Raw genomic sequence first — 26,766 nt, 5'->3', positions numbered from 1 at the left:
TATTATGTATAAGCCCAACCCTAGCCACTTCATCAGGCCTTCGGATTGGCACTCAGGATTAGCGTCTTGAATTTTGCCATCGTCATCTCCTGGCTCATCAGCTCATATGGTGTTATCGTGACTCGATACCCCAGCGCTTCTTCCAGTGACAACGGCAGCTGGACAGCCAGGAGAGAATCGAAGCCGAAATTAGCAAACGTCGTGTCATAATCCTCTATCTGTTCATCAAGCACATCATAACCTATAAGATCGCTCACAACGGCATAAGCCTTGCTAACGAGTTCCCGGTCTCGCTCAATCGCCCCTTTTGGCGCCCGCACTTTCGAGCTCCGCGCTCCTCTCGGCACTTTCTTCGGCCGTCCATGCTCGGCCACGGTCGCCGAGCTGATATACGCCTCGATATCCGACAGATCACTTTCGATAACCGAGATATTCTTAAACCACTTCCGGTCGTCCCGCAGTGTGGTGATCATATCGAAGATCTGTCGCACCGTGAGACGACGTTCGGCAAGCCCGGCCGCACGGCGCTTTGTGCCTCCCCCCGGAACATGATGCGCGTGGAGGAGGCTTGCGGACACGTCGTCGAGATCGTCGAGGTGCAGCTCGCGGAACGGTCGGGGGATCATGGTGTGCGATTTGTCGAACCAGACCGCACACGCATCGCTGTTTGCGGAAACTTAGAACACTGCGGACTGACAGAACGGTACGGCATGTAGGGACGTGGAGCTCGCTCACCATGTCCATCCACCAGCACTCGTCCGGCTAAAGCTACGCGAGGCACAGCCCGGCCGCGAGCAATTCCGCGACTGCCAGTCTTCGTAGCGGCCGATGATCAGAGACATCGTTATGCGCGATCCGGGCGGCAGGAGAGGGTATGTATCGCTTGTGATGAGCTGGTTGCGGTCTCGTGTGTGGAATAGCTCGTACTCGCCAGCGGCGATTTTGCGATGGCCTGGGCCGGTGAGGTAGCGGTCCTTTACGATGGCGTTCATGCCCTGTGGTAAATGGTAAGGGTCATTCATTCATGTCTCGTTCATAAAATTGGAGTCTGGAGGCTGGAGTCAGGCATACGTACCCTCCATCCGAGCTCGGGCGGCAAAGGCAGTATATTCCCCGATGCATCTTCGAATATGAACTGTGCCTGGAAATGAGTGTGCTTTAGATCTATCTCCAACTGATTAGATACATCCGAAAGTTTTGCCAGGATATCCAAATTGGTCGTCCATATCTTGAGTGCAAAATCAGTCAAGTGGGAGAGTTGCGGCACAAGATTCCTGCTCAAATGTTAGCAGTCAGTCCTGAGCAGGCAGACTCGACGGCCGTTACAGAGTTACAAGGTCTTTGAGTGACGACAGCATTGTGGTGCTCTTTGACACCATTCCACTCATGTTGATAATCTCCGAGCGGATCGCAGGCATCTCCCGCTGGAGCGCATCCGAGGACGTGGACGCATCAGCCAAAGTGCTAGATTCCAACAGTATAGCATTCCTTCACAAATCAATACACGGTAGCAAAATAGTACTAGCACAAGCAACTCACAGTCCCAGCGTCAGAAGACGCATATTCAAGCTCCCAACATGCGCCGCAATCACTGCCCTAAGCCTATCCACATCGTCCTGCATACTCACACTCCACTGCACCTTCCGACCAATCCTGACTATCCGTCCAGTCGTACTCGTCGGCTGTGTCCCAATGCTCCAATACTTGACGAGCTTCTTCTCGAAGTCCTCCAAAGGATGCCGGCAGCGGAGCGCTGCGACCTTCACAGCATTCACATCTCGCTCCTGCTCAGGACTACATTTCAGATGTTCGATCTCGTGGAGCGCGCGCTTGAGTCCGTCGAGCTCTGAACAGAGCTCGAGGTGCTCGGAGGCGGCGGACACGCGCAAGGCTTGGATGAGGTTCTTGATCAAGATGCCTGTAGCTATGAAGTCGCCAGCCGAGACGCCGAAGACGGATGTCATAGTTTATGCTTGCGCTCATACTATGTCCGCACGTAACGCAGAGCAAGATGACGAGTTGGCGGATGATTCGAGGTAGAGTCCATGGACGTGAGGCTGAGCTGAGGAAGAAACAAAGAACAAGTGGGCAGCGCCACCAATCGGGTCCAGACCGTGACGATGAACAACCCAAGAACTTGTCTTGTACAATCTCACCTCGAGTTCACTGCTTAGATATTCCACCTTACCTACGCACATTCATACCGTCTTCCGGCTTCACGCAGGATCCTCACTTTCATGGGGCGTATACTTGCGAAGGTCGTGTCCGGAAGTGGGCAAATCAGCTTACATGAATGACTAAACGAGATGATAGGTGACGATTATATGACTTTAAGAACTTTTGATCTCGTAACTCAGAACCGTGTGAATGAATGAGTGAGCAACATCGTGTTCCGACCTGTTGCCTCGCTGTGGTCCGGACAGCCTCCGCAAACGCCTAGGAAGCTCCACACAAGTACCGCCAAATCAAACGCTGTCATAAGATGGTGTAATACCATGAACCCGTAGAATGATACCATCCAAACGCATATTCCCGAAAGTTTTCCAACAAGTCCGCGTAACAGTAACTACTCAAGACGACGCTAAGGAACAGAAGAATGTACGCTAATCATAACATCATTGACAAAATTACATATTAAGGGTCGAGAGTGGCAGCTACCATGCACTCTATTGGCGGAACAGGTTGCCAGTATTAGTTCGACTGTTCCACTGATCCTGTCTCGGAGCCTGCAGCGACGTCTGCGGATACTGGTATGAGTTCCATGTAGGTGCGGGCCACTGCGTCTGCTGTGAGGCCTGCATGTGGTGCGTTTGATGTTGATGTTGCTGCGGTGAAGGTTGGGCTGGAGCTTGTTGCGCTTGCCCCTGTGGCTGCACCGGCTGGCGAGGATAGTCGTGGCGAGGGTGCATATTATCTGTGATCATTAGCCTCACAAAATACTTGAAATCTATATCCACTCACTCTGCTGCATCTGCTGATATTGCTGATGAAGTACTTCGCGGTGCCGGGGCTGTGGAGTGATATTATTCATAGTATTCGGCGTCACGGTGCGGGTCGACACGGTTGGACTCGTGTTCTTTTCGGCTTCCAACTGAGCAATACGCAATTGAGCAGCTTCCAAGTCAGCTTTCATCTTCTGCAAAATCAAGTCATCCGATGGCGTTGGGCCAGCAGCTTTCTGCACGACGGGTGGTGCTGATGTTGTGTTTGGAGTTGATATGTTGTTGCTGGGTGCCTGAGCCAACTGTCCAGTTGCAGGTAGAGACTGTCGAGAGGCTTTGTCTGCCATATCGTTGTAGACACATTGAAGACTTCGAGTGTTGCAAGACTTGCAAGTTGGTCGAGCATGATCACATGCTGTTCGCTTCGACCTACACTGATCACAGGCAAGTCTCGGTCGCCTCTTGGCAGGGTGCGAAGTATCTGGAGTACCGGAAGGACTCGCTTGGGTGGCCTGGAAAATTTGTATCCCAGCATCAACAGCTGGAGCAGTGTCACCATTGGTTCCACTGCCGGTGGGCCCGTCAACTCGTATGAGCTCAAGCAAGGATTGTAGACTTTGTGCCCTAAGAGAGCTTTCAATGGAGTCTGCAGGCTGTTCTTTATTTGCCTTGTCCTTCTTCTTCTTCGGCAGGGCGCTGAGATCTTTCTCCTTAGGCGGCGGACGCGGCTTCTTTTGAGGTACACTGCTCATGAGGTCAGCTGTGCCAGACAACCCAAATGTTCTTTCTGCTTACGCGTCTGGATCGTCTGCCTCCAATCGCTTCCTTCTTTTGGAATCTCGTCGGGGTGGCGGGGCACGCTCTTCATACGTCTTATGCTTCGGAATGTGCTTATAGTGGACTTCCAAGCTCTGCTTCACGGACGAGAATTTGACAGCAAGCACACCTCGGCAGTCATACACGGGCTTTGTGGCCCTCTTACCTGTTAAGGCTTATTCGTTAGCATAGTCTCACCATGTAAGGTGGATCTACTGACCAACTTTCTGACCTTTGCCATTGGCGGCCCGATCTTTGTTCAACAGGGAATCGTTACAGTAATAACTAAACCTGAAAGCGTCGTCCTCTCTGCTGTTCCAATTGTTGTGGAAACTGTACCGATAGCCATCTACCCGCTGAATGGCTTCAATACAGGCCTTCGCTATTGCTCTTTGCTTCCGCATACGGTCTTTGGGATCGGCCGTAGGTTGAAGGGCCTCTAAGATGCTCATGGAGATTTTGGTCGATGGCAGACCACAAGCCTCTGATCTTGCTACAATAGTACGTCCATCGGGTCGAGGGCCAAGCTTTGCATTCTGTGCGTATATTGCTCTCTGTGCGGCACGATGTGCCTGAGCAGCAGCAGCATAGTGCGCGTCCAGGCTTGTAGGAGGATATGCCGATTGGTTTGTTGGGTCTTGTTGCTGGTCCTCCTCCTGGAGTTGCTGTGCTGCTTGCTGCTCAACTCGACGAGCATGAGCTTCGAGAGCTACTCGCTCCTGGGGTGACAGCACCGGGGGGTGCACGAGGAAGCTCGCACCGAGCCAAAAATGAAAATGGCCCTCCGCATGTTCGGGATCGGGAGGTGGGTCATCAAGGTATGCGCGTAGAGCTGTTTCGAACTCTTCTAGAGAATGAACGGTGTAGGTAGCTGTCTGAGCGCTGGGGTCCTTTGCAGAACGGCCACGGGCGAGGGATACGGGGCCCTGGGTCCAGGCACCATCTGGGAGATGAAGAGGAGGAGGTGCAAGGCCATTGTTGGCCTCCATGGTTGTTGAGGTCGGTCTGGATTAGAGGGTTTCTGTTTCGATAGAGAGGGATTTGCTCCTTAAAGAACGAGCGCATGGAGACATGGATAGTGGATCGGGCGGGGTCTTGTCTAACCTTGGCGTCCCGATTCACCCCCTTGACACCTCAGGCAATTCCGCGGCTCCATCCCATCTCACACATCACTCACATGGCAGTGTACTTGATTAATACTCGTACATTGATATATAACAGTGATCTCGCTCGATTCTGACTGCATCGAGGGATGGAACCATAGACCCACCCTTATCGGCATGCCTGAATTGCGTTCGACGCATCGGACAGCGATCCGTGATCAGTAGAATTACAGTCAGAAATCACGCCTACCACCACTACACGTCCTGGAATCGTCCAGGTAAATACTCATTCATGTTCGAATGGTCCTAAAAGGACATACGGATATGTTCCGTAGGAGACATTCGGCGCTCAGGGTTACCCCCTACGGGTTAGTTTTAGAGAGGCTTTACGTAAATGCGGATTCCAGCACCCGCCATACCCGGGTGATCGACTTAACTCTCAACAGTCATCCTTGCTTTCTAAGATAAGCCTGACTAGGCATCCAATAAGTATATATATTTCTTAACAGACAGGCGTCGTTCAAAGTTCGCTACTTTCTTCCCATAATAAGTCATTGACGTGATGCAGGATCTGTACAAACTCACGGCTGCTGAGGTTGCATCCCTCCTGAGGAGTAACAATATAACAGTAGAGGAATATGCACGATCGCTTATATCACGAGTGAAAGCTCGAGATGCTACAGTGAAAGCGTGGGCTTACTTTGATGAGGATTTGGTGTTAGACGAAGCTCGAAAACTCGATCAAGTACCGCAGGCACGAAGAGGCCCATTGCACGGGATTGCGATTGGTGTCAAAGATGTCATTTACACTAAAGGTTCGATCAGAGACAGCATGATTTGGTATCACTCTAAGACTAATGCAACATAGACATGCCCACTCAAATGGGCTCGACCATCTACAAGGACGATGCTCCAAAGCTCGATGCCGCGCCGGTCATCACTCTTCGCAATGCTGGAGCATTAATATTTGGTAATCCTTCATCCTTTACGATGCTACTCAAACTTATACCTGCAATAGGAAAAACAACAACGACGGAGTTCGCGTCGACCACGGAAGGCCCTGCTACTACGAATCCACACGACTCAGGTCGTACACCTGGAGGCTCATCGTCAGGATCTGGAGCCGCCGTTGCCGACCTCCAAGTCCCTCTCGCTCTAGGGACTCAAACAGGCGGAAGCATGATCAGACCTGCCTCGTTTAATGGCGTTTACGCCCTGAAGCCAACCTGGAATTCTGTATCGCGTGAGGGTCTCAAGGTCTACTCGCTATTGCTCGACACATTAGGTTTCTTCGCCCGCAGTGTTGAAGACTTAGAGATGCTCGCGGACGTCCTAGAGATCAAGGATGATGAGCCATCGCCTGAGACGTTCAACATCAAGGGCGCCAAGATTGCATTCTGCAAGACGGAGATATGGGACCAAGCGGGTAGAGGAACGCAGGATGCTTTGGCGAGAGGGCTTGAGCTGTTAAGTCTGCATGGTGCGAAGCTCACTGAATTGACACTGCCCCCTGAGTTTGATGATTTTCCCAAGTCCAACAAGAGACTGCTCTTCGGCGAAGGACGAACAACTTTCCTGTCGGAATACAACGCTAACGGAGACAAGCTCGACCCCTTTCTTATTGGAGTAGCGGAAAATGACGAGAAAATTACTAGAAAGCAATATGTCGAAGCAATTGACAGGATTGCAACACTGCGTCCAAAGTTCGATGCTATCGCATCTGAGTATGATGCTGTGCTTACGCCGAGCATTCCTGACGAAGCGCCTGTAGGCCTCAAGAGTACAGGCAGTGCAGCTTTCAATGCGATGTGGACGGTGCGTTTTATCCCCTCTCACGCGTGCTAAATAGAGACAATATCGCATGATAGCTAATGCGGAACAGGCTTTGCATGTACCTGTTGCAAATGTCCCTGGGTTCAAGGGCTCGAATGACATGCCTATTGGACTGTCGCTGGTCGTGTCCAGATATCATGACCGTCATCTTCTGCAAGTCGCGAAAGAGGTAGGCAAAATATTTAGCGAAGAAGGAGGATGGAAGAACACCCTTGTTACCTAACGTTTTGACCGAAAATGTTCGAAGCAGCATTTATTGCGGATGTTGATCTTCGCCTATTCAATGCCACGTGGTACACCCGGACTCTCAGATCCGGTGATGAAGTTCAATCCTGTTGGAGCATTCACCTTACTAGAAGGTTATCTATATATTGCCCAGGACGTGAAATTGTTCGTCAGAAGAGCAAGTCCGGTCTGGCAACGTCAACTATCAATCTCGAGTCCCGTTATAATGTCACTTTGCGTGCCTCAAGTTCTTCAAGGCTGTGCACGAGATGTATTCAAGGTTGGTCGTCGAACCGGGCGCCGAGTAACTATAACCTCCTAGATAATCCCAGCCTCAAGGATACCGGAACCTCACTCATGCCTCGATTCATGACCGGTGAGATAATCCGTAGCGTCCTGCTCTTACGTGGCGTATAGTTATCAGCCCTGTGTCTTGGTCATTTCCTCGACTGTCCTCAGGTGCATCCGCCGCCAGACCCCGAGGAATCCCCCGCCGGTATTTCCGGTATAGAACTTTGGTCGGCAAATCATAACGCTGTCTGGTTCAACGCGCTCGGCATTCATTACCGATTGTGCTGAGCGATCTCCAGCATTTTCAGTTTCAGGGGTCACTGATTCCTCAGTGCATAGTTCCTCCGTAGGCACATCAACGGTCTCGGTTTCGACAGCCGAAGTTTGCGTCGATGGGTATTCTCGCGGTCTAATACTTCTCGGCACGGTACACGTGAGGTCCCATGGCCGCGGTGATACAAGTTCGATGACTTGGTCCTGGGTCAAGGGGAGTGCCTCCAGCCGTATACGCTTCTCGCAATCTCCAATTTGCGTAATGCTGGGATTGAATATAGCAAGCACGCCGTCTACACGTAGAGCCCTTGCAATGGTTGATAAATGAGCTTGTGCCGATGGCATGTCGAGAACGACGTGTGACAGAAATGGTTCTTCAGACTCCCTCCGCTCTTGTTCCCGAGTAATCCACGAGCTCACATCGCTTACATGGAACTCCACGTTATCAGCATATAAACCTCGGCGGAAGCCTCGGACTATCTCTTTTCCCCGCTTTGCGTGGTTCGGACGGTTGTCAACTGTGTGAATTACTGCTCGCCTATTCTTCTTCCATTCTGACATTGTGTGCTCAAAGACATCGTCAGCACTATGTCCATTGTATGTAGCATCTTCCATGTTGCGCTCCGGTGTAGAGCTCGACGGGACCCGAGGGCGCGGTGGATTTGCTCCGTGTATGGCTCTTGCCAGATGGAGAGTCAAGGATCCGTGACCAGTCCCAGACTCTAGTATTTCCAATGGCGGAGTCTCGCTGTCTCCAATCTCTGGTAGATGTATATCTAGCGCACTTACAATTGTATTCGCACTCCAAGGATATATCTATCAGACGTGGTCAATACAGGTCCTGCCCGTGTGAGAAATTTGAAAGGAGCGTACAGGAGTACAGAGCCGCGGAGTCAATCTGCAATAGTCGGCCAGCGTGGGTTCCATCACACGAATGCGAGATCCACTGCTGCTTTTAAGGTGGTCGCGAGGACTTTTGCCTATCAGTTCGTTGTGATACGTCCGACCGCGACCAGTGTGCACTTCTCCGCCTTTGCGGAGCTTCACGAGCACTTCAGCATCATCTTGTCCTCGTCGAAAGTATTTGAGAAGCACGGTGTCACCGTCTATAGGTCAAGTTAGCTGTATGCTCCAGTCTGCAGCTCTTCGCAGGCATGTGTTACCGTACCAGCAAAGACATTGCCGCCAGTGGCATGACGGCGAAAGTTCAGAGGCAAAACATTACGGCAGAAGCTGTACACGCCAGATTGACGTGTACACAACGTAAATGCCATGCGAGTGAAGGTGTGTTGGGATGAAAATTGCGGGAGTAAATACGCAGAGACGAAATGTATATAGTTTTAATAACTAACTAGGGTGGCCTGCGGCCGGCAGACTGCGTGCAGTCTCAATTTAAGGCACTAAGGCACTAAGGCACTAAGGCACTAAGGCACGCCGGAAAATCCACGGCTAAGACGTGCGAATTTTCAAGCTGCTACCAAACGCGATACCAGAGGCTTGTAACTAGAACTCGTCTGCGACGCCGCGCCTGCAAGATATAAAAAGTATATAGAATTACTCGGCGCAGCCAGGAGCACGATTTATCGGAATAAATTTTCGATGAAGGTCGTGGTTAATTTATTATGAGGGAAAAGGTGGATTTTTAGTCGTGGTTTTGGTGAGGGCGCTAGCGGGCGCTAGATAAAACGTTGTATCTTTTTATGATTCCGTAGGAATTAATTAGCTGCCGTAGCTCAGGGAGCAGAAGCCGCAGCACTAATTAGCTTGTTATAATAATGCCTCAGGCGAACACTCTGCTGCCTGACTGCCTTAAGCCTCTTAGCTCAACTGCTCTCCGGATTCCGGCAGAGCTATACTATGATTATTATCGATCGTCTTTTAGTATGCAGGGGAGACCCATCTGCGGCCAAATTCCCCCCAGACGTCGAATCACACAACAAAATCTCCCTCCGTCCCTAGCTTCTTGGTCTCTTGACAGCTTCTGCAGACGACCGCTTTATCTTGTGCTCTACTATCTGATTCTGATCATTCTCAAAGTCTTGCCATGCGCGCCCCTCCCCGCACAAGAGCTCTCCCCTGGCAAACGCGACGACCCCAACCATCTACGGTGCTTGGCTGCCGCATCGAGTGATCTCCCGCGTCCTTCAACCTCAATATGACCCGGAGACTCGTACGTTACATTCTTCTCATCATTACAGTATGTTGCTAACTGGCGCAAAGGTCCGGACGGGCATCCAGCTCCTAGTCTTTGCTTCCGTCTTCATCTTCGTCCTCCTCTTCATAGACCGACGGTATACGGTACTACCAGCATCAATACATAGCCACCTACCTGCGCACCACCCTGGCCTTGTTATCACGGACATTACAGTTGAGTCTTGCTCAGGCCTGAACCTAATCTCGAGTTGTCGTCTGGACCCGGACCGATGGCATCGCATCGAGAAAGACCTGTACCTCAAGAAAGGATGGTTACCCACGAAAGCTTTCGTTCATATTCGAAGGAGTAGGGAAGAGGATCTGACAGAGGATGATAAGGTTGTGATAGATGTCAAGGTGGGCCGAACAAACCCTACACTAGGCGACAAAGAGGAAAGTAGTGCTCAGTGGGAGTTGAGGCCTGGTCAGATCTGGCTCAAGCGGTCGGTTAAGAAGCATGAGTCCGACTCTAAAAGAGCCGTGACAGCCGTTGACGTGCTCTTTGGTACCGATGCCGTTGAACCTCGACCTGGCTGGGAAATAAAAGATATTCCAATAGCGATGGACGGTATAACGGCCGGACTAGAGCCTAAACTGAGCATACGACGAGGGAAGCCACATAAGATGGAGCCAGCACAACCACGCATTCGCAAAGATGGCAAGTTCAAGATTTTGCAAGTCTCCGATCTCCATCTCAGCACTGGTGTAGGTGCCTGCAGAGAGCCAGAACCGGCTGGTTACCACGGAGGCAAGTGTGAAGCTGATCCCAGGACGTTGGAATTTGTGGGAAAGATGCTGGACGATGAAAAGCCTGACATGGTGGTCTTTTCTGGAGACCAAGTAAACGGCGACACTGCTCCAGATTCACAGACCGTAAGTCTACCATGAATATTTGAAAATGACCTGTCCATTGACTTACCTTAGGCCATATTCAAATTTGCTGAACTTGTTATCAAGCGCCAAATACCTTATGCAACAATCTATGGAAACCACGACGATGAAGGATCACTCAACCGCGCTTCTATGATGGCTCTCACCGAAACGCTACCGTACTCGGTCAGCGAGGCTGGTCCTAGTGATATTGATGGTGTTGGCAACTACTATGTCGAGGTCCTAGTACATGGCAGCGGAAGACACTCTGCACTGACACTTTACTTCGTTGACTCACATGGCTATTCACCGGACGAGCGCAATTTTGAAGGCTACGATTGGATCAAACCAAATCAGATTTCATGGTTCAAAGACACTGCTACTGCACTGTCGAAGTCTGAAACGCACACGCACTATACGCATATTCATCTAGACATGGCTTTTATCCACATTCCGCTGCCTGAGTATATTGATCCGGAGAACGAGGTAGTTGGCATGGTCAGAGAAGGGGTCACTGCACCCGCATTCAACTCGCATTTCAAGAATGCCCTGGTTGAACAGGGTATCAGTGTGTTGAGTTGTGGCCATGATCACGCTAACGAATACTGCGCCATATCTCATGATCAGGAGCGTAACCCGCAACTTTGGATGTGTTACGCCGGTGGCAGTGGATTCGGAGGATATGGTGGATACGATGGATACATCCGCCGCGTTCGAGTGTTTGAGATTGATACTGCTGATGCTCGTATCACGACATGGAAGCGCGTGGAGTATCCTACAGGCTCAGAAGAACGCATCGACGAGCAAACAATTGTGAATGCAGGGAAAGCAGTGCATCAGTAAGAGTTATGCCATCCTTCCGATTGTAATAATAGTTTCTAGTCACTTTGCATTTGCTTGATGCTCAAGCGTGGCGTTCGTGTGGTTCTTGGGCGGTGTCAAGCACAGGAAACAGTCGTTTTGGAAAGCTATAAGGTCCATAATAGGCCTTGTGCTCCCATATATCATACAAGAGCATGTTATTAGCATTCCCTTGGCTGGGTGGTCTCGTCGCAGCCTGGCATCTTCGTTTACGGCCACAACACTGTCGCTCCATAGTACTCATTATCTGTTTGCGTACGAACGACTCATTTGAAGAGCACGTCTCCAGCTATGGGGCCCACCACTTGACGTATAACATGACATGCGGCTACGTTGATGTTATCGATGGATCCACAATAATTACACCTATCGCTGCCATATCCTGGTCGAGCAAAGCTCTTTTCGACATCCAACACATAGCTATTTTGTACCCCGCGATTCATCTCAACACCAAAGCAGGGCTATTCACATTTTTCCAATAGCAATGGCAAGCGTAACCGTAATCTCAATTGGCGCCATGGGGCTTGGCATTGCAAAAGTACTACAGACGCAAGGCCACAAAGTGTTGACCAGTCTTCAGGGCCGCAGGTAGAGCACTCTTCATCTCTCGGACGTTCCAGTGAGAGGACTCTTACAGACGTATATCTAGCGAAGCAACTCGTCGTCGCGCTCAGTCCGCAAATATCACACCGCTCGAGAATGATGCTACTGTTATATCCCAATCTGATTACGTCCTCTCCATCTTGCCGCCCGCAGACGCCCTTTCCACCGCTCAACGTCTCGTATCAGCGTATGCATCAGACCCCAGTCTGCGCGCTGGCAAGTCTCATCCACTGTACTATCTCGATCTGAACGCTATTTCGCCACACACCGCTCGAAGCATCGCATCCATCTTCAACAAAGAAGCACCCGATATAGTATTCATTGACGGTGGCATCATCGGCAACCCACCAACTCCCCCGGCTGACGGCAGTCTCGTAGACGCAAACGTCTGGAAGCGTCCTAGCATACCTCTTTCGGGACCCCCTCTCACCAGTGCCCCGGTCCACGGTGACTCTCTTGCTATGGCTCTTAATACGACGTACCTCGGCGATGCGATCGGCACAGCCAGTACCCTGAAGCTCACCTTTGCGACATTGACGAAGGGCTTCACTGCGCTTGCGTTGCAGAGCTATACGACTGCGTCTCGTGCTGGCGTGTTGCCTGAGTTGCAGAGGCATTTGGATGACTATGTACCTGGAGTGAGGGATAGGGCTGAAAGGGGAATTGTCGGGTGTACGAGCAAGGCAGGGAGGTGGGTGGGTGAAATGGAGGAGATTGGGAAGGCGCATGCGGAGGAAGGGGGTTGGGGAGATAGGGCAAGGGTGTTTGGAGAGATTGCGAGGGTCTTTGAGGGAGTTTCTGAGGTGGATGGAGCGGGGGGACTGAAGAGTGCAGAAGAGGTTGCTGTGGCATTGGGGCAGGTATTGAAGGAATGAGTATGAAGAAGAGTCTCAGCCATGCTGCAGTGTATGACTGAGCCTCTGGAAAGGGAGAATTCTCAATCTGCAGGGGCACAGTACATTCTCAGACTTGAAGCTCATCTCATATACACTACCTCCCAGGGAAGATTTATGGAAGATTAGCTAGAATGGTATAGGCTAGTCGTCTGGGAGCTAATTGATTGCCCGTGAGTGAATCCGAGAGCATATTCGCACGGAATCAATACAGTCCGCGTGCCGCTGGACCTATACCTCATGTCTTTACTAGGCAGGGAGTATTGTGCCAATGTTGCTTTGACTTATGGCAGCTACAGACATTTCAACCTTTTCCATGGAGCACTAGTGGTACACCTGTACTAGTAGAGGGTTCAAAAATGACTCGCTCAGGCTCGCGCAGGCTGCGACCTGTGATATTGTTAATTAGAAATTATGTGATACCAGTTTCTACCTAATGTTCCTCCTGCATCAGCATCATTCTCGCTATCCTTGCACCTGCCCACATTATACATTATCTGCCTGCCGTATCTTGTTGTCCCTCTCAACTACCTCGTCGTTTATTCTTCTTTGATCCTGCGTGCCTTTCTTACGCTGGCAACATCTTGGTACAGCGAGCACTTTCTTCCCAGTGTATTCTGTCGGATCCACCGAGAATAAGAGGTGCTTGTTGGCAAAAGAGCCTCCATCATCGTCTACTTTAATAATACTGATAGCCAGCACTTTAGGGTTTGACTCATCGGCTGGGACGAGATGGTCGAAGGTAACTCCGTAGTAGTCAATGTAGCTATGGCTATACATTAATCCCATAGCATTACAGCGCCTTCTAGTAGTAGTAATACTACTTACTCTAATGGCCGCTTTCCGTTCATTGCCCATGCCAAATATTCATTTCGTACAGGCGGATCACCTTGAGAGGGGTCACTCTTTCAATATAATGCCTGGTGTATAAGGCTTGCAAGAGCCCGCCCTCCTGGCTGAGGAAAGTCCACAATTGGGTGCCAGGATATGTCAGGAAGAAGCTTCTGTATGGACTCTAGTGGTCCCTGTATCTCTAGTCTTAGTGCCTCCTCTGGGGGTGAAGGATGATGATAATGAGGCCGCTCATGAAAGCAGGGCGGAATGAAGAATTTGACAGCCATGAAGCGTTGCTGGTCACTTTTCCCTTACAGAGGGTCAGTACCTATCGCCATCGCCTGTCAAGACTTATAATAGGGCTGCTATCAACTTGCGCGCTCACCTTCACACTTATAATCTCGCCATAAGTACACACAAGCTAGCAAGGTAACTCTAACAGTAAGGTAGACCTGACAGTAATTAGAGAGCCTCTCTTGTTCAGCAATGAGTCTTAGGGTGTGCGACTCAACTACGACGTTCTACGTATGCAGGCACATCAAATCCCAATTCGTACAGACATACACCTGCCCCAAACCCTCGACATATGTATAAAACTATAAGGAAGCGGACGACCCTACCAGCTGCGGTGGTACAACCTGCAACACTCCGCCTCTCTATTGGACAGTATTGGCACATTAACAGCCTGACTGACTACTGGCTAGAGGAAGCACATGATAGCCTTGTAAGGTCTGTCGTTACCGTTTATATGGTCGTTTTATCATGTCATGAAGCCTACGACAGCTTCTGCAGTGATTATTTACCTCCAAAGCTCGTGCCATTCGAGCTACCGATAGACCATGTCCTCATATACAGTCGTGATGGTTCCATGCATATCTAAGCTTGAGTCTCTCCGTTGTAGACGGGGAAACCATTGATCTTCTGCGTGTATAAGCTGAATGCCTACGGACGGATGTCCATTCAGGTCAGCCCAGTACCGTGCCGTATGCCCTTTACTATCCAGCTTCAAAGGGTCGGCACCTTGCTCGAGCAAGTAGCGTACGACATCCGCTTTCCCGTCCTCTGCTGCACGATGTAAAGGTGTTCCTAAGCCAAAGATCTTCCTCTCAAGGAACACTGCAGGTTCATCTTCATACTTGAGCTTATTTATTGGTGCACCACGTTCCACAACCCGCTTCACTACTTCCAAAGCGTCCGGCCTATCTCTAATGACAGCCCATTGTAATAGTTCGCCGTAGGCAACATCAGCTCCACGACTGAACATGTAATCAATGAGGTCTAGAGGTGCGCATAACATAGCTTGTGATGCTGGCGTGTAGTTCCAGGCGCAGCGCGCGTTCGGGTCTGCGCCGTGATCTAGCAGCCATTTGACCATCTGCTTCTGTCCGTCACAGAGGGGAATCCTGCCCCACGAGAAGTTAGCAAACCCTAATAATGAGACATGGAGCATGACTAAGGGATTATATTAGGAACGCTCATACCATAATACTGGTGGCTGGTTACGATGCAGAGGTTTATTGATATCCCATCCTCGCTGCAGGAAGAGCTCCAGGATATCAAACGTCTGGCAACGTACGGCGAGCTCCACAAAATATTGATCATCTGGAGTGACGACATTTTCATGGACGAGGTACTCTACTATGTTGAGTTCATGCTGCTCAATAGCAGTGGCGACGGAACTGCGAAACCATTCGGGTCTAGGCTGGAGATTTCCATATGACGAGCCATCGCTATGGAGGACTTGCTGAACAAGCTTTCTAACTTGAACGAGATCTCCAATTTGGGCAGCGTCATTGCAGAGTTCCGTCTCTATGGGTCGATGGCCACAGGCCGAAACTTGAGGCACTGGGGGAATATCTGGTAAACTCATGCGTTGTGAGGAATCATGGAATGATGGATCGGCACTCTAGGGAAGTGGGGCTTGAGTTAGTTGATCCATCACAGTCAGCCACCAGGGAAGACCCTGTGAAGCGCGCGGGCCTTGGCGCGCGGTGATCGTATCTTTGGACAATGTAACAAATGCTGCCAAAAGGGAACACCTTTGCAAGCGCTAGATGAATCCATGTTTCAGCATCACTAGCGTCGACCTCCGGCTGCACATTCAGAGTAACAAAAATCATCTACACATACCCATCAGAGCTCAGATCTTGCAGGAGCATTCATAACTTTCTGCTTAAGCAATACCAACTTTGGACAGACACACGAATTCAACACACCTAGGCAGATAGGACAGTCAATGTTTGGAGATTCTCTAATGTACCTTGGCATGATTATCAGAAATGGGCTCTGCGCAACTCTAACAGTATGCACTATAAGGACCGAAATAGCCAGAGTCTGCTTCCGATCCGAAAGTGAAACAGCACGCATAGGAATTGCTGTGCCGCGAGCTGTGCAATGTCGTAGACACAGTGCGGGATGGTTGATGTAACGGTATAACGCGGATACTCGAATGATAAGGCAACTATGTGCCGTGATGCATGGTGTATCAATGGCCGGTTGACGTGATCGACTAGCATCAATGTCGCAATCCGGAATTCTACGTCAGAGCATCAGGGATGTTCATGTTGCCGTTGACTAACGAGGGGCATCGCTATCAACTTTCGCCAGGAGCTTTCCATGAACCGTATCGATATGTGGTGATTATACTTGGGATCGCGGAGTGCACGAACACCAAAGGAGTGGAGTGTACAAAGCCGATCATAAGTATAGATTTATCATATGTCGCGCCTCGTCTGACCCCTATCTACCATCATACTTGACAGTCTCCTTGTGGGGTTCCACCGGTGTCACTGACCCATCTGTAGCATCACTGTGTCCGTCCCTATAGTTTTCTAGATCCTGTGCTGTGCTTCCAAACTTCCTCAACACAAACCAACACGGGACAAGACTGACCGCCCAAAGACCAAAGTTGACATACACCCCACCCACCTCTGCGAATACTACAATCGCATTCAGACCATAACTAACCGCCTGCCACGCACTCTCCGTGCCTCTAAGCAGTGCCGCGTACCGAACGACCTCCTGCTCATCCCTTGCCATCTGCCCAACAATGAAGTATAGCAGTAGGTAATTCATCTGGAATCCAGCCGTGAGCAAAACGAAGACGCCAAAAGCAGAGCCGAAGCCGGGCGAGACCCAATCGTAGGTTGGGCGAGTGTGCCGGAAACGGGTCACTAAGATTGTCGCCCAGATCCACCATGCGCCCTGGAGTGTTGCGACTGTAATGAACGACGCCCTGGACCGCATGCGCAGGTTGATGCGCTTTTGGTCTAGAAATGCTCCCAGAATGTTGCCTGCGACCATAGCTGCGAGTGCAGAAACAAGACTGCCAAGTGCGCGCGCGCGAACCGTGAACCATAGGCTGAGATATGTGAAGAAGACGGCTTCTGCGTAGACAGCTTGGCCAATAAACAGAACAATGAGAAGGAAGCCCGGAGAAAAGAATAAGTGTGTGGTACGGCGGATCTCCGTCCATGGCCCGTCCGTAATAGTAAGATTCACACGTTTGCCATCTGAGCGCTGAACCCTATTTGGCTTGTTGAGCAGCAAGGCTACGAGTGGACCGCTACATTGCAGAGCAATGAACACAAGGAAGACCGTGTATGATACTTTCCCAGCTTGGTTGTTATCGGCGTTCAAGCCAAGGTTGACTGCGCCGCCGATGATTTGGCCTCCAATCCTGAACGACAGCCAGTATCCAAGTAATTTACCACGATTATACGGCTCTGGATACGCGATGGCGATAGCTGCTTCAGACATCCAGAATATTCCCGCAGAGAGGCCACACAAAGCAGCGCCGAGGAGAACAAGCCACTCATTTCCGTAGCGGTTGTTGACATACAGACCTGCAGCGTAAGGTGCATAGCCAAGAGTACCGACGACAAGCGAGTTTTTGATGCCAATGTAATGCACGATGGCGGAGGAGAAGTAGCAAGACACAACCATCAGACAGAAGGTAAGGGCATTGGCCGTGTTGACAAGATATGGACGTTGCGCCCCTCCTGCCCCAAGGGAGTTCATGGCCCCCCAGATTCCAGGGGCAGCGAAATTACAGAGACCGAGGATGGTGGCATTGTAGAAACTCGACCGATACCATTTGACTGTAGCAAACATTAGACGGTGTGTTCAATAGAGACCGTCTTAAAAAACCACTCACCTGGGTGTTCCCTGAGAAACGGAGAGCTCGTCGGGATGGTAGACATGGCAATATCGAATGAATCTCAAGATGGACAAAGAGGATTGAACTTTAATTTCTGTCTGGCCAGACTATCAAGCAATATATGGTCGTAAGAGATTGACATGTCCTGACTCAACCCGGTAACGCACGCCATTTGTGCCTCAGCTGTCAAGTGGACAATAACAAGAGTAACTTGAACACCAACCGCGCGGTAGTTGAAGCAGTCGGCCGAGGGCTGGCGAGAGTCTGCCATAGCCCGGGAAGTGCTTGTTTGTGACGATAATATATCTCCCTACACAGACAGTGATTAGAGGGCCCCCTGATCAAAGACGAGCCCCACCCTCCATATCACGACATCGAGCCACTGAATTCCGTGCCCAGCAGTTAGAGATACCGTGAATATGTAGCCGAATAGCTCCTAGGAACGAGCAAGAGGAAAAGACAGATCTAGCGCATCGAGTTCTTTGATTTTCGATTACGTGTCGCATAATTAGCAGGGCCATGTGAATTGATTATTCATGCTAGTACATAGTCGAAGACCTGAATGAGGATCTGGCTGTTGAGCTTATGTCTCACACGTGTCTATGGTAGCTCATGCCACTGCTCATGCAGGTCCCGTAGATCTACATCGGCTGGTAGCTTAAGATACGGTGTCATGTCATATTCCGCGTCCGTCTCGCGTTTAGTAAAGCCATTGCCGAAATAGGCAAAACGATTACCAGAGTTCGAGATATATTCATATTCCCAGTCCTCCCATCGAGGTTCCCTGCGAACAATTGTAGCATGAGCTGCGCTTCCCGGCCAGTGGCCGTGGATTCTTTGCCCAGCTTTACCACCATTTGCCCAAGAGCTGCAATTGTCTGTCAAGACAGTTTTTGGAAAGAACGCGTCTGCATATTCCACAAAGTCATCTGTCGCCTTTTTGGATGGTGTGATTGTCTTGATGCCTTGCGAAGAAACTTTTCTCAGTAGCTTTGCATAGTATACGACTTGTACCTCAACACTGTGAGGTACTGTACCAGCTGGACCGGCTCCGTGAGGCCCATGTATGAAGAGGAGATTGGGGAAAGAGGGAGTAGCGAGACCCATATATGTGTACGGCCAACCATGTTCACCTCCAGGCCGCCATAGATCTCTTAGATCGCGTCCATGTGCTGTGATTGGAAATCGCGGTAGAAAGTCAACGTGCGCGCCTGTTGCACAAAGAATCGCATCCACAGGCCTTTCAATGCCATCTGCCGTCTCGATACCAGTCTCCGTAAACCTCTTGATAGGTGTCTGGATAAAATCTACGTTTGGCTCGGTCAGGGCTTCTAGATATCCTGGGCCGGGAGTCAGGCGTCGGCAATTTGGGTTGAAATCAGGGATGAGGTTCTCTATCAGCTCGGGCTTCTTGGTAACTCTTCCTTTCATGATCTCAATGAAAGCCTCTCGTAACCCTTTGTTCTCCTTGGATCCTCGGAAAGTAGCAGGGAAGCGGCGCCAGTACTTATCCTCCAAGGCCTTGCGGAACTCGAGATACTTCTCCGGATCCTCGAATTCTTTAAGCTGCTGTTCAGAAAACCATTGTGGCTCAAAAGTCCTTGCATCACCTGCCCAAGATCCTGCTATCCACGTCTTGTTGCGTGCATAGTGATCGACGTGCGCTGCTACCAACTGCATATTGGGCACTACCTGTATACCGCTAGCTCCGTTGCCGATGACTGCGACGCGTTTGCCTTTCGGATCAAATTCGGGATCCCAGTTGGAGGTATGTCGTAGATGTCCCTTGTAATCTTGGATACCAGGATATTCCGGTAGCTTCCATGTATTGAATCGACCCAACGCGGGTAGCACAAAGTCCGCTGTCTGTTCATGTATAGTTCCCGTTACAGTATCTCTTGCCTTCACTATCCAATGTGACGATCTGTCGTCCCAAGCGAGGTCTACGACCTGCCTTCTGAACTGCACTTTGCGATAAACATCATATTTACGCGCTTGCTCCTTCCAGTACGCCAAAATCTCGTGTCCCTCAGCAAATTGTTGCGACCATTGGGTGTTCGGTGAGAATGTTGCTTGGTAGACATGAGCGGGAATATCACATCGTACGCCGGGGTAGATGTTTTCAAGCCATGTTCCTCCCTTCGTAACTTAAGTCAGCTTATGTAGTCATTGACAGAGCATACACATACGACATCATCATTCTTCTCGATGATAGTGAGCTCGAGCTTCGGCACTTTGGCAGGCAGTAGAATACCAGCTAAGATACCTGATAGACCAGCACCAATAACCACAGCGCGCAGGGGGCGAATATCGTCAATGTGATGGTCTTCGTCTAGTCGTAAGTTGCTCCTCGGGTAGGATGCAACTGCCTCGTCATTACCGGGCTCTGCAACCACAAGAGAAGCTGATATCGAGGCTGCTTTGTGGCCATTGATGTCCTTGATACCATTGACGCGGTTGGTGACTGGTGTCGGTGTTTCGATGTCGCCGCGTTCATTGCTGACCGATGCGGTACATGTAATCACTGTCATATCGTCCGAATTGGGTCTAGTATATACTTGGGTCGGAAGAGGATACGTCAAACTTATCGGAGATTTTGATCAAGGTAATTGTAAACTGTCCCGACTTGAATCGTTGCAAATGAACTCGACAGAGCCTTCAAGTCACGTCGTTAGCAGTTGAAGCTACATCACCTCATTGAACTCGTATGTTGCTGTTGCCTTGCATCTCACGCCAGCAACCTCTCTTCAATCTGTCACATCAGTGGTCCGCACGCGTATTCTAGTGCGATCACGTCTTTGGCCAGCATTCTCGCACAAGCGTCTCACGGCTGAACATCTCCTCTCTCCGCTCAACATGACTAGATAACATCATCCCTGTCATCAGATGTCCCGTCTGCCTGATTTGAGTACCAGAACACTGGAAATGGTCTCAACACTGTTGTACATAAAAAAAGAAATCCTGTTGCATGTCAGGAACGGCAGGTCAACCGTGCGGACATGTCTAGATCTCGAGTTGTGACTGTCTAGACTGTGGTCTGGAGATGCTATCGGATTTAGTAGCTTGTGAGCAGCTCAGTCATGAGGAGCGAATGCCCGTCTTGATACTAGCCTGGTTGATTGTTCTTAACGTTTCCTGTCCTTTGCGTCAAATACATTATTCCTTGATTCAAACACAATAGACCTCAGATGTAGTAGCTCCGTAATAAGCTAAAATTGAGAATCTCGTTTCACACCTCATAGATTGAGAGAAGTATTCTGTGTACACAAAGGATGATAGTAGTATAGTTCATAGTGTGAAAACGCGCGTTGGATGTTGGAAGATGTGATTGGTGCAGGTGCGGTAGAATAATTCATCCTGACTCGGAGGTTGACAAGTGACTTCGTCCCAGATCCTAGCGGGCGATTCGTGATGGATACAATCACTTCGACAAGTTCGTGGCCTGATATGTGTGGGAGAGAAGGAATACCGAACCCGAGGTCTCATCAGATATAACGCAAAACCTGTGCAGGATACAAAGCATATATCGTCCCGAGCTTTCCTGTCGATTGGATTTAACCATTAATAGCTGGTTCTGACAAGAACTTTATCATCGTGTACGGTATGAGGAATTGCGGCAGCGTCGATCGATTCATACGGCCTTTTCAAGGCGTGTAACAAGAGAACTTACTGAGCTGGAGTTATTTCTGTAGAAGAATCCCTACTGCCTCGAAGATCCCGCGTATTTCATTGCACTACAAAACCTGTTCCAATGGTCTAGTATATCCGAATGAGAGAAAGAACCTATGCAGCAATTGACTTGTACCTGAAGAGCCACTTGTCAAAATTGTGCTTAGCAATGTCAATTCTTGTCAGCAAACACTATTTCCAAAGAAAGATTATCAGAGAGTAGCATAGATCACTCTTCTAGGAGCTCATTGCTTGTGGTACGTAGTCGAACGTGACCTTGTGAATAGCAACGAGAGTGGCGGCTGTTGCAACGATGGCGGGAGTAGATCTTTGGGTGAAACCGATAGGATGTTTGCATGGGATCAGTATCACCGCGTGCCGCAGTGCTGAATCGCGTGTGCCAGGGTTGAATGTTTTAAGGGCCAAACCTGGTGGATCCGCAGCTCATGTCGTTACCGGGCGGGGAGTATTGCGCCATCGCTGCATCAACATGCAGTAGCTACAGACGTTCCTTGTCAACCCATTGAGACGACAAAACGAAGCTGAAACCTGTCGATAACTAAATTTTAGCCAAGTTTACAGATATGGAAGGGACTCGGTCGAGGAAACGAGCCGCTGCTGTAGAGGATACGGTTGGTGGCAGCGTACCAGTTTCAAATGGAACCAAGAAGACGAAGCAAGATGCTGAAGCCAATACTGTCAAGCCGGCCAATAGTACTGCGAAGAAACCTTTGATTCTCAATGCGTTTGTAGAAATGTGTGAGTACATGTAATAGTGGCAGTAATTAGCCGGAGCGAATCCGGAGGCTGGACGAAAGACTAAATTTTGATCGTAGGCAGTGGACATCAAAGTCCGGGTCTTTGGAGACACCCAGAAGACGAATCTTGGAAATTCAACGATGTAGATCATTGGGTCAGTTTGGCAAAGCTACTCGAAGCTGGTTCTTTCCACGGCATATTTGTGGCTGATGTGCTTGGTACGTCTGATTGATGCCGAAGTATGACTATGACTGACTACGACCAGGTGGCTATGATGTCTATAATGGGAACTTAGATGCTGCTAAAAGATCAGGGGCACAATGGCCGGTCAACGAGCCATTAAGTGTCGTTTCCGCCATGGCAGCAGCAACAAAGAGTATAGGTTTCGGGGTAACGGTTTCAACTACTTACGAGCAGCCATATCATCTTGCTCGACGACTATCAACGATTGACCATCTCTCAAAAGGTCGCCTGGGTTGGAATATAGTCACGAGCTACCTAGACTCGGCCGCTCGCAACATGCTCAACTCATCGCAGCCAGCTCACGATGAGAGATATGCCCAGGCTGAAGAGTTCATACAGGTCATCTACAAATTACTCGAGTCCTCTTGGAGAGATGACGCAGTTCAACTGAACCGCAAGACTGGTATCTACACCTCACCGGAGCTTGTACGGGAAATTAAACACAAGGGGAAGTATTTCACTGTACCTGGGCCTCACATCTGCCAACCGAGTCCTCAGCGAACGCCATTGATCCTACAGGTACTATTCAGATAGAGTGACTGCATCATGCATATATTCTAATCTTGACTAGGCTGGAACATCCAAAGCTGGAAAGGAATTCGCAGCTCAGCATGCTGAGGCCATCTTCGTCTCGCCGTTTGCTCCGAATGTGGTGGCCTCGAATATCACTGAAATCCGGACGATGGCCAAAGAGAAGTACGGCCGCAGTGAGGATAGCATCAAGTTCCTGGCACTGGTGACGATCATCGTCGGCGAGACAGAGGAAGAGGCCAAAGCAAAGTTGGCAGAGTATCGAACATATGCATCGCTTGAGGGTGCTCTAGCTCTTTTTTGCGGATGGACTGGTATAAACCTTGGCGATTACGGAGACGAGGAGGAACTTAGACAGGTTGAGAGCAACGCAGTACGGTAGGCGCAGTGCAATAATGATATAGTGGTGGAGTCAGCTTCAGCTCACGTGCATACAGATCAACAGTAGAAGCATACGCTCGATTCTCCGACGGCGACAAGAAGTGGACTAAACATACCGTGGCAGAGCATGTCAGTATTGGTGGTAACGGTCCAGTGATTGTTGGGAGTCCGCAACAGGTGGTGGATAGTCTGGAGACATGGGTTGCAGAAGCTGGGGTTGATGGGTTCAATCTGGTTCGTGGGATATGTCTCTCTGTACGTCGATTGTTTACTGACTACCTCAGGCCTATGCAGTGTTTCCACAGACTTTCAAAGACATCATCGACTTGGTGTTGCCAGAGCTGAAACGTAGGGAACTGTTCTGGGATGGATATGCAGTGCCCGGTGGAACTTACAGAGAGAACTTTTACCAGACACGCGGGCAATGTGGACCACCAAGCAATCATGTGGCGGCGAAATACAGGTGGCGGGCTGGTGTAAACTCTGAGGACAACCCAATACCTCCATAGCAGTTTCGCCCTACAACAAACATGGCTTGCGCCCGCGGTTGAAGCTATTTGCATGGGGCGGCGTGAGATCAGGTGTCTTATGTATCTTATCGGGAACTGGGCACTGATCGTCGGCAGTTGAGAATCTGCAGAGTTGCATAGATCGAGTGAAAGGGTCGATGAGGTGATGAAAAGGATGACTTGCAGTGCTATAGTCCTTGTTGTTTTGCTGCTCAGATGATTGACAGTTGTCGTCGTCAGAGGCGCAGTAGAAAAAGTAGAGGCCGCGTGGGCCACTGTGGCTGGAGGCTAAGAGTCTGCTATGTTTGGCTGCTGAGACCCGCTAATAAGGGCCGGATTGGCGCTCGCTCCGCGCGGGTGGCTGGGGAGCAGGCAGGCTAGGCTTTGATGGGCTAAGAGCTAGAGCCTGCCCCTGTACCGGTAGCCGCACAAGCCATGAGCGACGTCATCGTCCTCTTTGTTTTCTCGCCGGCCGCAGCCTCGCTCGTATCGATCTACGCGTATCGTATCCTGTTCTCCACTCATCCCCACCAGCAATATCCCAACGTCCAAACACATCTGGTCAACAGCCAAGCTACGTTCGTTTCGTTCTAGGTGCTCTGGGCATTACGCAGTACACCTGGCACACAGACCGACAAAGCATTCTCGATAAAGTCTGGCCCAAACTTCTTCATCGCTACGTCCACTCTCTTCACAGCTTTTCCGTCAGGCTTTACCAGCAGCCGCTGTCGACAATATCTGCATTAGTACATTCTTTCGTTTTGATCTGCGCCATTCTCAATATGATCAGAATTTTTGCAATCATACCGGCTCTGCTTTCAGCAGGAGCCTTGGTTATCTCGTTTCTATGCTTGTTTGCTGGTAATAAACCAGGCTTCATGGAAGACTTCAATCTCTTCAACGTATAACAACACAAGCCTCCTGATGTGTGCATACACTGACTAGTCATAGCTCAATACCTCTCGTATCGGCTCTACTCTTGCTGAGAATGCGTTGAATGGCGAAAACTCGATCCTTCCATCCTCCATCACAAACATCCTCAATGAGCTCCCTGAAGACGTTCGCAACTCCATCGAAAGCATCGCGTCTACCGCCGCAGATTCTTTCGCCCAAGATCTCGGGCTCGATGACTTCTACTCCGCCCATATGCTGAACTACTGCGCAGGCGACTACCTGCCTAATGCTATTCCCAACGCGACTGTTTCCGAAGACGATATTTACAAAAACGTCACTGTTTGCTCGTCACCAAGGTCGAGCTATTGGTTCGATCCGAGAGATGCTCTGCAGGACTCCCTCGACCGAGCCAATGTCACAACTATAACAGTCGACCAATTGCTCGAGCAATTGAACTTCCCTAACGAGATTATCACCGCCCTGGACGCATTAAGAATTGCGTACCGCGCCATGTTTACACTCTACGTCGTCACTATCTGTCTCTGCTTCATTATGTTTGTCATCAGCGCCATCTACATCTTCACCCACGGCTCGCGCATCACAGCGTGTGTAGTCATTATCATCTCGCTCCTCACCTTCGTTGCTTCTGGCGCGGCTAGTGGTGTGGCCACGGCCGTCAATGTCATCGGTGCCAACGCCATCAATCAGTATGGTGATCAAGTTGGTATTGAGGCTGATATGGGGCGTAAATTTCTTGCTCTTACCTGGGCAGGCACTGCTGCTGTGTTTATCGGTCTGCTGTACTGGTTTGTCGACTGCTGCTGCGGCAGGAGCAGGAAGAGCACGAGGTATGATACCTACGAGAAATAAATCCGGAATTGATTTGTTCGTCCCGTGCCTGATGAAGGCTCACTGACTTTATTTGAAATCCATTTATCTCACACTTAGCGGGCGTTGAAATAGCACAGAACTTGCACTAGATAAGGCTTACTTGTACATAGAAAATAATTTTTACCAATATTGGCCTCGTTCATCATACATGATCTTGTCGTGTGCTACTCTTCACCTACGGCCATGTGACAAGGTTCTGAGCTGACCTGCAATTGGTTTTTTTCATTGAGTGACTCGACTCAGATCCCGCATGTACCCCTTCCTACTTTTTGATACGTGCAATGAGATTTAGAGAAATAAGTTCTATACTATGACTAGTTCTTGCACATTCGGCCATACCAACCAGAAAGCAAGCGGTCCCGTTCGCTCCCGCCTATTTAAGCTCGTTAGGGGTGGATTAGTAGTTAGGTGGGTGACCACTAGCGAATACCCACTGCTGAATGTTTTGTATTTTTTGGGACATTTGACGATCCATATGATTGTTATTAGAGTACAATGAAATTGCCTTTGCCGCTTCCAAGAATTGATATGTCGGATTCACTGATCTAGTAGGTCCGGCATGCCCGTACACTTGTGACGGGTACTGACCTGTATAGTAGTTCACCATGAGGTTTGAAAACGTATTTGGGTGGACAAACCTGAGGCTGGTGTATTGGTCGGCACTAACATGGTCAAGAACATGTTTACGCTATCAACTCGACGAGTGGTCGGACTAATGGCATCATTTTGATCAAGATGCGTTGGATTTTGAGCCACACCCATGATCTAAAGGAGCTGGTAGAGCGAAAAGGGCCAGAATTATACAAACAAGTGAGAAACACAACTTGACTAGTTCTGTCTTCCGTCATCGTGGAAATACGCATGGAGAACACGAAGAACTGGCCAACATTATCCTTCGCGCCCAGGTGGATACACACATGGTAATTCTAGTCAACTGATTCGCGAGCTTCATAATAGCTTTCAGCATCGTATTCTTGCTTCTCTAGACGTATT

The 26,766-nt window shown here is 49.8% G+C and overlaps 13 protein-coding genes across 13 annotated transcripts; 6 read left to right on the top strand and 7 right to left on the bottom strand.

Moving 5' to 3' along the window:
- Positions 1–32: 32 nt before the first annotated feature.
- EJ05DRAFT_501898 (uncharacterized protein) lies at positions 33–1,964 on the bottom strand (the record flags this gene model as incomplete). The annotated part of the gene is made up of 5 exons (XM_033747174.1): positions 33–663; positions 736–995; positions 1,076–1,274; positions 1,327–1,488; positions 1,540–1,964. The coding sequence occupies 5 exons, from the start codon at positions 1,962–1,964 to the stop codon at positions 33–35; spliced, it is 1,677 nt and encodes a 558-aa protein (XP_033598845.1).
- A 702-nt stretch (positions 1,965–2,666) lies between these two features.
- Positions 2,667–4,747, bottom strand: EJ05DRAFT_501897 (uncharacterized protein; the record flags this gene model as incomplete). Its single annotated transcript, XM_033747173.1, has 4 exons — positions 2,667–2,914; positions 2,962–3,686; positions 3,738–3,924; positions 3,979–4,747. 4 exons carry the CDS (start codon positions 4,745–4,747, stop codon positions 2,667–2,669), a joined length of 1,929 nt encoding a protein of 642 aa, XP_033598844.1.
- A 676-nt stretch (positions 4,748–5,423) lies between these two features.
- EJ05DRAFT_517820 (amidase) lies at positions 5,424–7,290 on the top strand (the record flags this gene model as incomplete). The annotated part of the gene is made up of 3 exons (XM_033748685.1): positions 5,424–5,676; positions 5,730–6,676; positions 6,744–7,290. 3 exons carry the CDS (start codon positions 5,424–5,426, stop codon positions 6,915–6,917), a joined length of 1,374 nt encoding a protein of 457 aa, XP_033598843.1. The 3' UTR covers positions 6,918–7,290.
- Positions 7,291–7,339: 49 nt separating this feature from the next.
- EJ05DRAFT_501895 (S-adenosyl-L-methionine-dependent methyltransferase) lies at positions 7,340–8,757 on the bottom strand (the record flags this gene model as incomplete). Its single annotated transcript, XM_033747172.1, has 3 exons — positions 7,340–8,299; positions 8,357–8,589; positions 8,652–8,757. 3 exons carry the CDS (start codon positions 8,755–8,757, stop codon positions 7,340–7,342), a joined length of 1,299 nt encoding a protein of 432 aa, XP_033598842.1.
- An 881-nt stretch (positions 8,758–9,638) lies between these two features.
- Positions 9,639–11,389, top strand: EJ05DRAFT_493617 (Metallo-dependent phosphatase; the record flags this gene model as incomplete). The annotated part of the gene is made up of 3 exons (XM_033746133.1): positions 9,639–9,653; positions 9,704–10,549; positions 10,601–11,389. 3 exons carry the CDS (start codon positions 9,639–9,641, stop codon positions 11,387–11,389), a joined length of 1,650 nt encoding a protein of 549 aa, XP_033598841.1.
- A 73-nt stretch (positions 11,390–11,462) lies between these two features.
- EJ05DRAFT_63932 (uncharacterized protein) lies at positions 11,463–12,046 on the top strand. Its single transcript, XM_033749831.1, has one exon. The coding sequence runs from the start codon at positions 11,563–11,565 to the stop codon at positions 11,887–11,889; it is 327 nt and encodes a 108-aa protein (XP_033598840.1). The 5' UTR covers positions 11,463–11,562; the 3' UTR covers positions 11,890–12,046.
- EJ05DRAFT_487299 (6-phosphogluconate dehydrogenase C-terminal domain-like protein) lies at positions 11,892–12,885 on the top strand (the record flags this gene model as incomplete). Its single annotated transcript, XM_033745605.1, has 2 exons — positions 11,892–11,995; positions 12,057–12,885. The coding sequence occupies 2 exons, from the start codon at positions 11,892–11,894 to the stop codon at positions 12,883–12,885; spliced, it is 933 nt and encodes a 310-aa protein (XP_033598839.1).
- Positions 12,886–13,389: 504 nt separating this feature from the next.
- On the bottom strand, positions 13,390–13,754 carry EJ05DRAFT_487298 (uncharacterized protein; the record flags this gene model as incomplete). The annotated part of the gene is made up of 2 exons (XM_033745604.1): positions 13,390–13,675; positions 13,732–13,754. 2 exons carry the CDS (start codon positions 13,752–13,754, stop codon positions 13,390–13,392), a joined length of 309 nt encoding a protein of 102 aa, XP_033598838.1.
- A 343-nt stretch (positions 13,755–14,097) lies between these two features.
- EJ05DRAFT_477551 (ankyrin) lies at positions 14,098–15,633 on the bottom strand. The gene is made up of 2 exons (XM_033744272.1): positions 15,219–15,633; positions 14,098–15,140 (listed from the first exon to the last, which is right to left on the bottom strand). Exons 1-2 carry the CDS (start codon positions 15,605–15,607, stop codon positions 14,564–14,566), a joined length of 966 nt encoding a protein of 321 aa, XP_033598837.1. The 5' UTR covers positions 15,608–15,633; the 3' UTR covers positions 14,098–14,563.
- Positions 15,634–16,476: 843 nt separating this feature from the next.
- On the bottom strand, positions 16,477–17,942 carry EJ05DRAFT_532400 (uncharacterized protein; the record flags this gene model as incomplete). The annotated part of the gene is made up of 2 exons (XM_033749071.1): positions 16,477–17,837; positions 17,894–17,942. The coding sequence occupies 2 exons, from the start codon at positions 17,937–17,939 to the stop codon at positions 16,477–16,479; spliced, it is 1,407 nt and encodes a 468-aa protein (XP_033598836.1).
- A 275-nt stretch (positions 17,943–18,217) lies between these two features.
- Positions 18,218–20,805, bottom strand: EJ05DRAFT_63762 (FAD/NAD(P)-binding domain-containing protein). The gene is made up of 2 exons (XM_033749829.1): positions 20,086–20,805; positions 18,218–20,035 (listed from the first exon to the last, which is right to left on the bottom strand). The coding sequence occupies exons 1-2, from the start codon at positions 20,425–20,427 to the stop codon at positions 18,497–18,499; spliced, it is 1,881 nt and encodes a 626-aa protein (XP_033598835.1). The 5' UTR covers positions 20,428–20,805; the 3' UTR covers positions 18,218–18,496.
- A 1,344-nt stretch (positions 20,806–22,149) lies between these two features.
- On the top strand, positions 22,150–23,988 carry EJ05DRAFT_487295 (xenobiotic compound monooxygenase; the record flags this gene model as incomplete). The annotated part of the gene is made up of 6 exons (XM_033745603.1): positions 22,150–22,324; positions 22,402–22,542; positions 22,590–23,086; positions 23,139–23,476; positions 23,536–23,734; positions 23,764–23,988. 6 exons carry the CDS (start codon positions 22,150–22,152, stop codon positions 23,986–23,988), a joined length of 1,575 nt encoding a protein of 524 aa, XP_033598834.1.
- Positions 23,989–24,676: 688 nt separating this feature from the next.
- Positions 24,677–25,914, top strand: EJ05DRAFT_63774 (uncharacterized protein). Its single transcript, XM_033749830.1, has 2 exons — positions 24,677–24,890; positions 24,940–25,914. The coding sequence occupies exons 1-2, from the start codon at positions 24,771–24,773 to the stop codon at positions 25,750–25,752; spliced, it is 933 nt and encodes a 310-aa protein (XP_033598833.1). The 5' UTR covers positions 24,677–24,770; the 3' UTR covers positions 25,753–25,914.
- Positions 25,915–26,766: the final 852 nt, after the last annotated feature.

The sequence above is a fragment of the Pseudovirgaria hyperparasitica genome (assembly GCF_010093815.1).
Source record: "Pseudovirgaria hyperparasitica strain CBS 121739 unplaced genomic scaffold EJ05scaffold_11, whole genome shotgun sequence".
Lineage (NCBI taxonomy): Eukaryota > Fungi > Ascomycota > Dothideomycetes > Acrospermales > Acrospermaceae > Pseudovirgaria > Pseudovirgaria hyperparasitica.
The sequence above is the reverse complement of the archived record's forward strand: the minus strand, read 5'-3'. Positions and strand labels throughout refer to the sequence as shown.

What these genes read in the sequence shown, in the direction of transcription:
- EJ05DRAFT_63932 (XM_033749831.1), top strand. Translation starts at nt 11,563, where the DNA reads ATGTTATTAGCATTCCCTTGGCTGGGTGGTCTCGTCGCAGCCTGGCAT.
- EJ05DRAFT_477551 (XM_033744272.1), bottom strand. Translation starts at nt 15,607, where the DNA reads ATGAGTTTACCAGATATTCCCCCAGTGCCTCAAGTTTCGGCCTGTGGC. An exon ending in AACCAGCCACCAGTATTATG is followed by an intron (nt 15,141 to 15,218) that starts GTATGAGCGTTC and finishes CTCGTGGGGCAG; the next exon opens with GATTCCCCTCTGTGACGGAC.
- EJ05DRAFT_63762 (XM_033749829.1), bottom strand. Translation starts at nt 20,427, where the DNA reads ATGACAGTGATTACATGTACCGCATCGGTCAGCAATGAACGCGGCGAC. An exon ending in TCGAGAAGAATGATGATGTC is followed by an intron (nt 20,036 to 20,085) that starts GTATGTGTATGC and finishes TAAGTTACGAAG; the next exon opens with GGAGGAACATGGCTTGAAAA.
- EJ05DRAFT_63774 (XM_033749830.1), top strand. Translation starts at nt 24,771, where the DNA reads ATGATCAGAATTTTTGCAATCATACCGGCTCTGCTTTCAGCAGGAGCC. An exon ending in AAGACTTCAATCTCTTCAAC is followed by an intron (nt 24,891 to 24,939) that starts GTATAACAACAC and finishes GACTAGTCATAG; the next exon opens with CTCAATACCTCTCGTATCGG.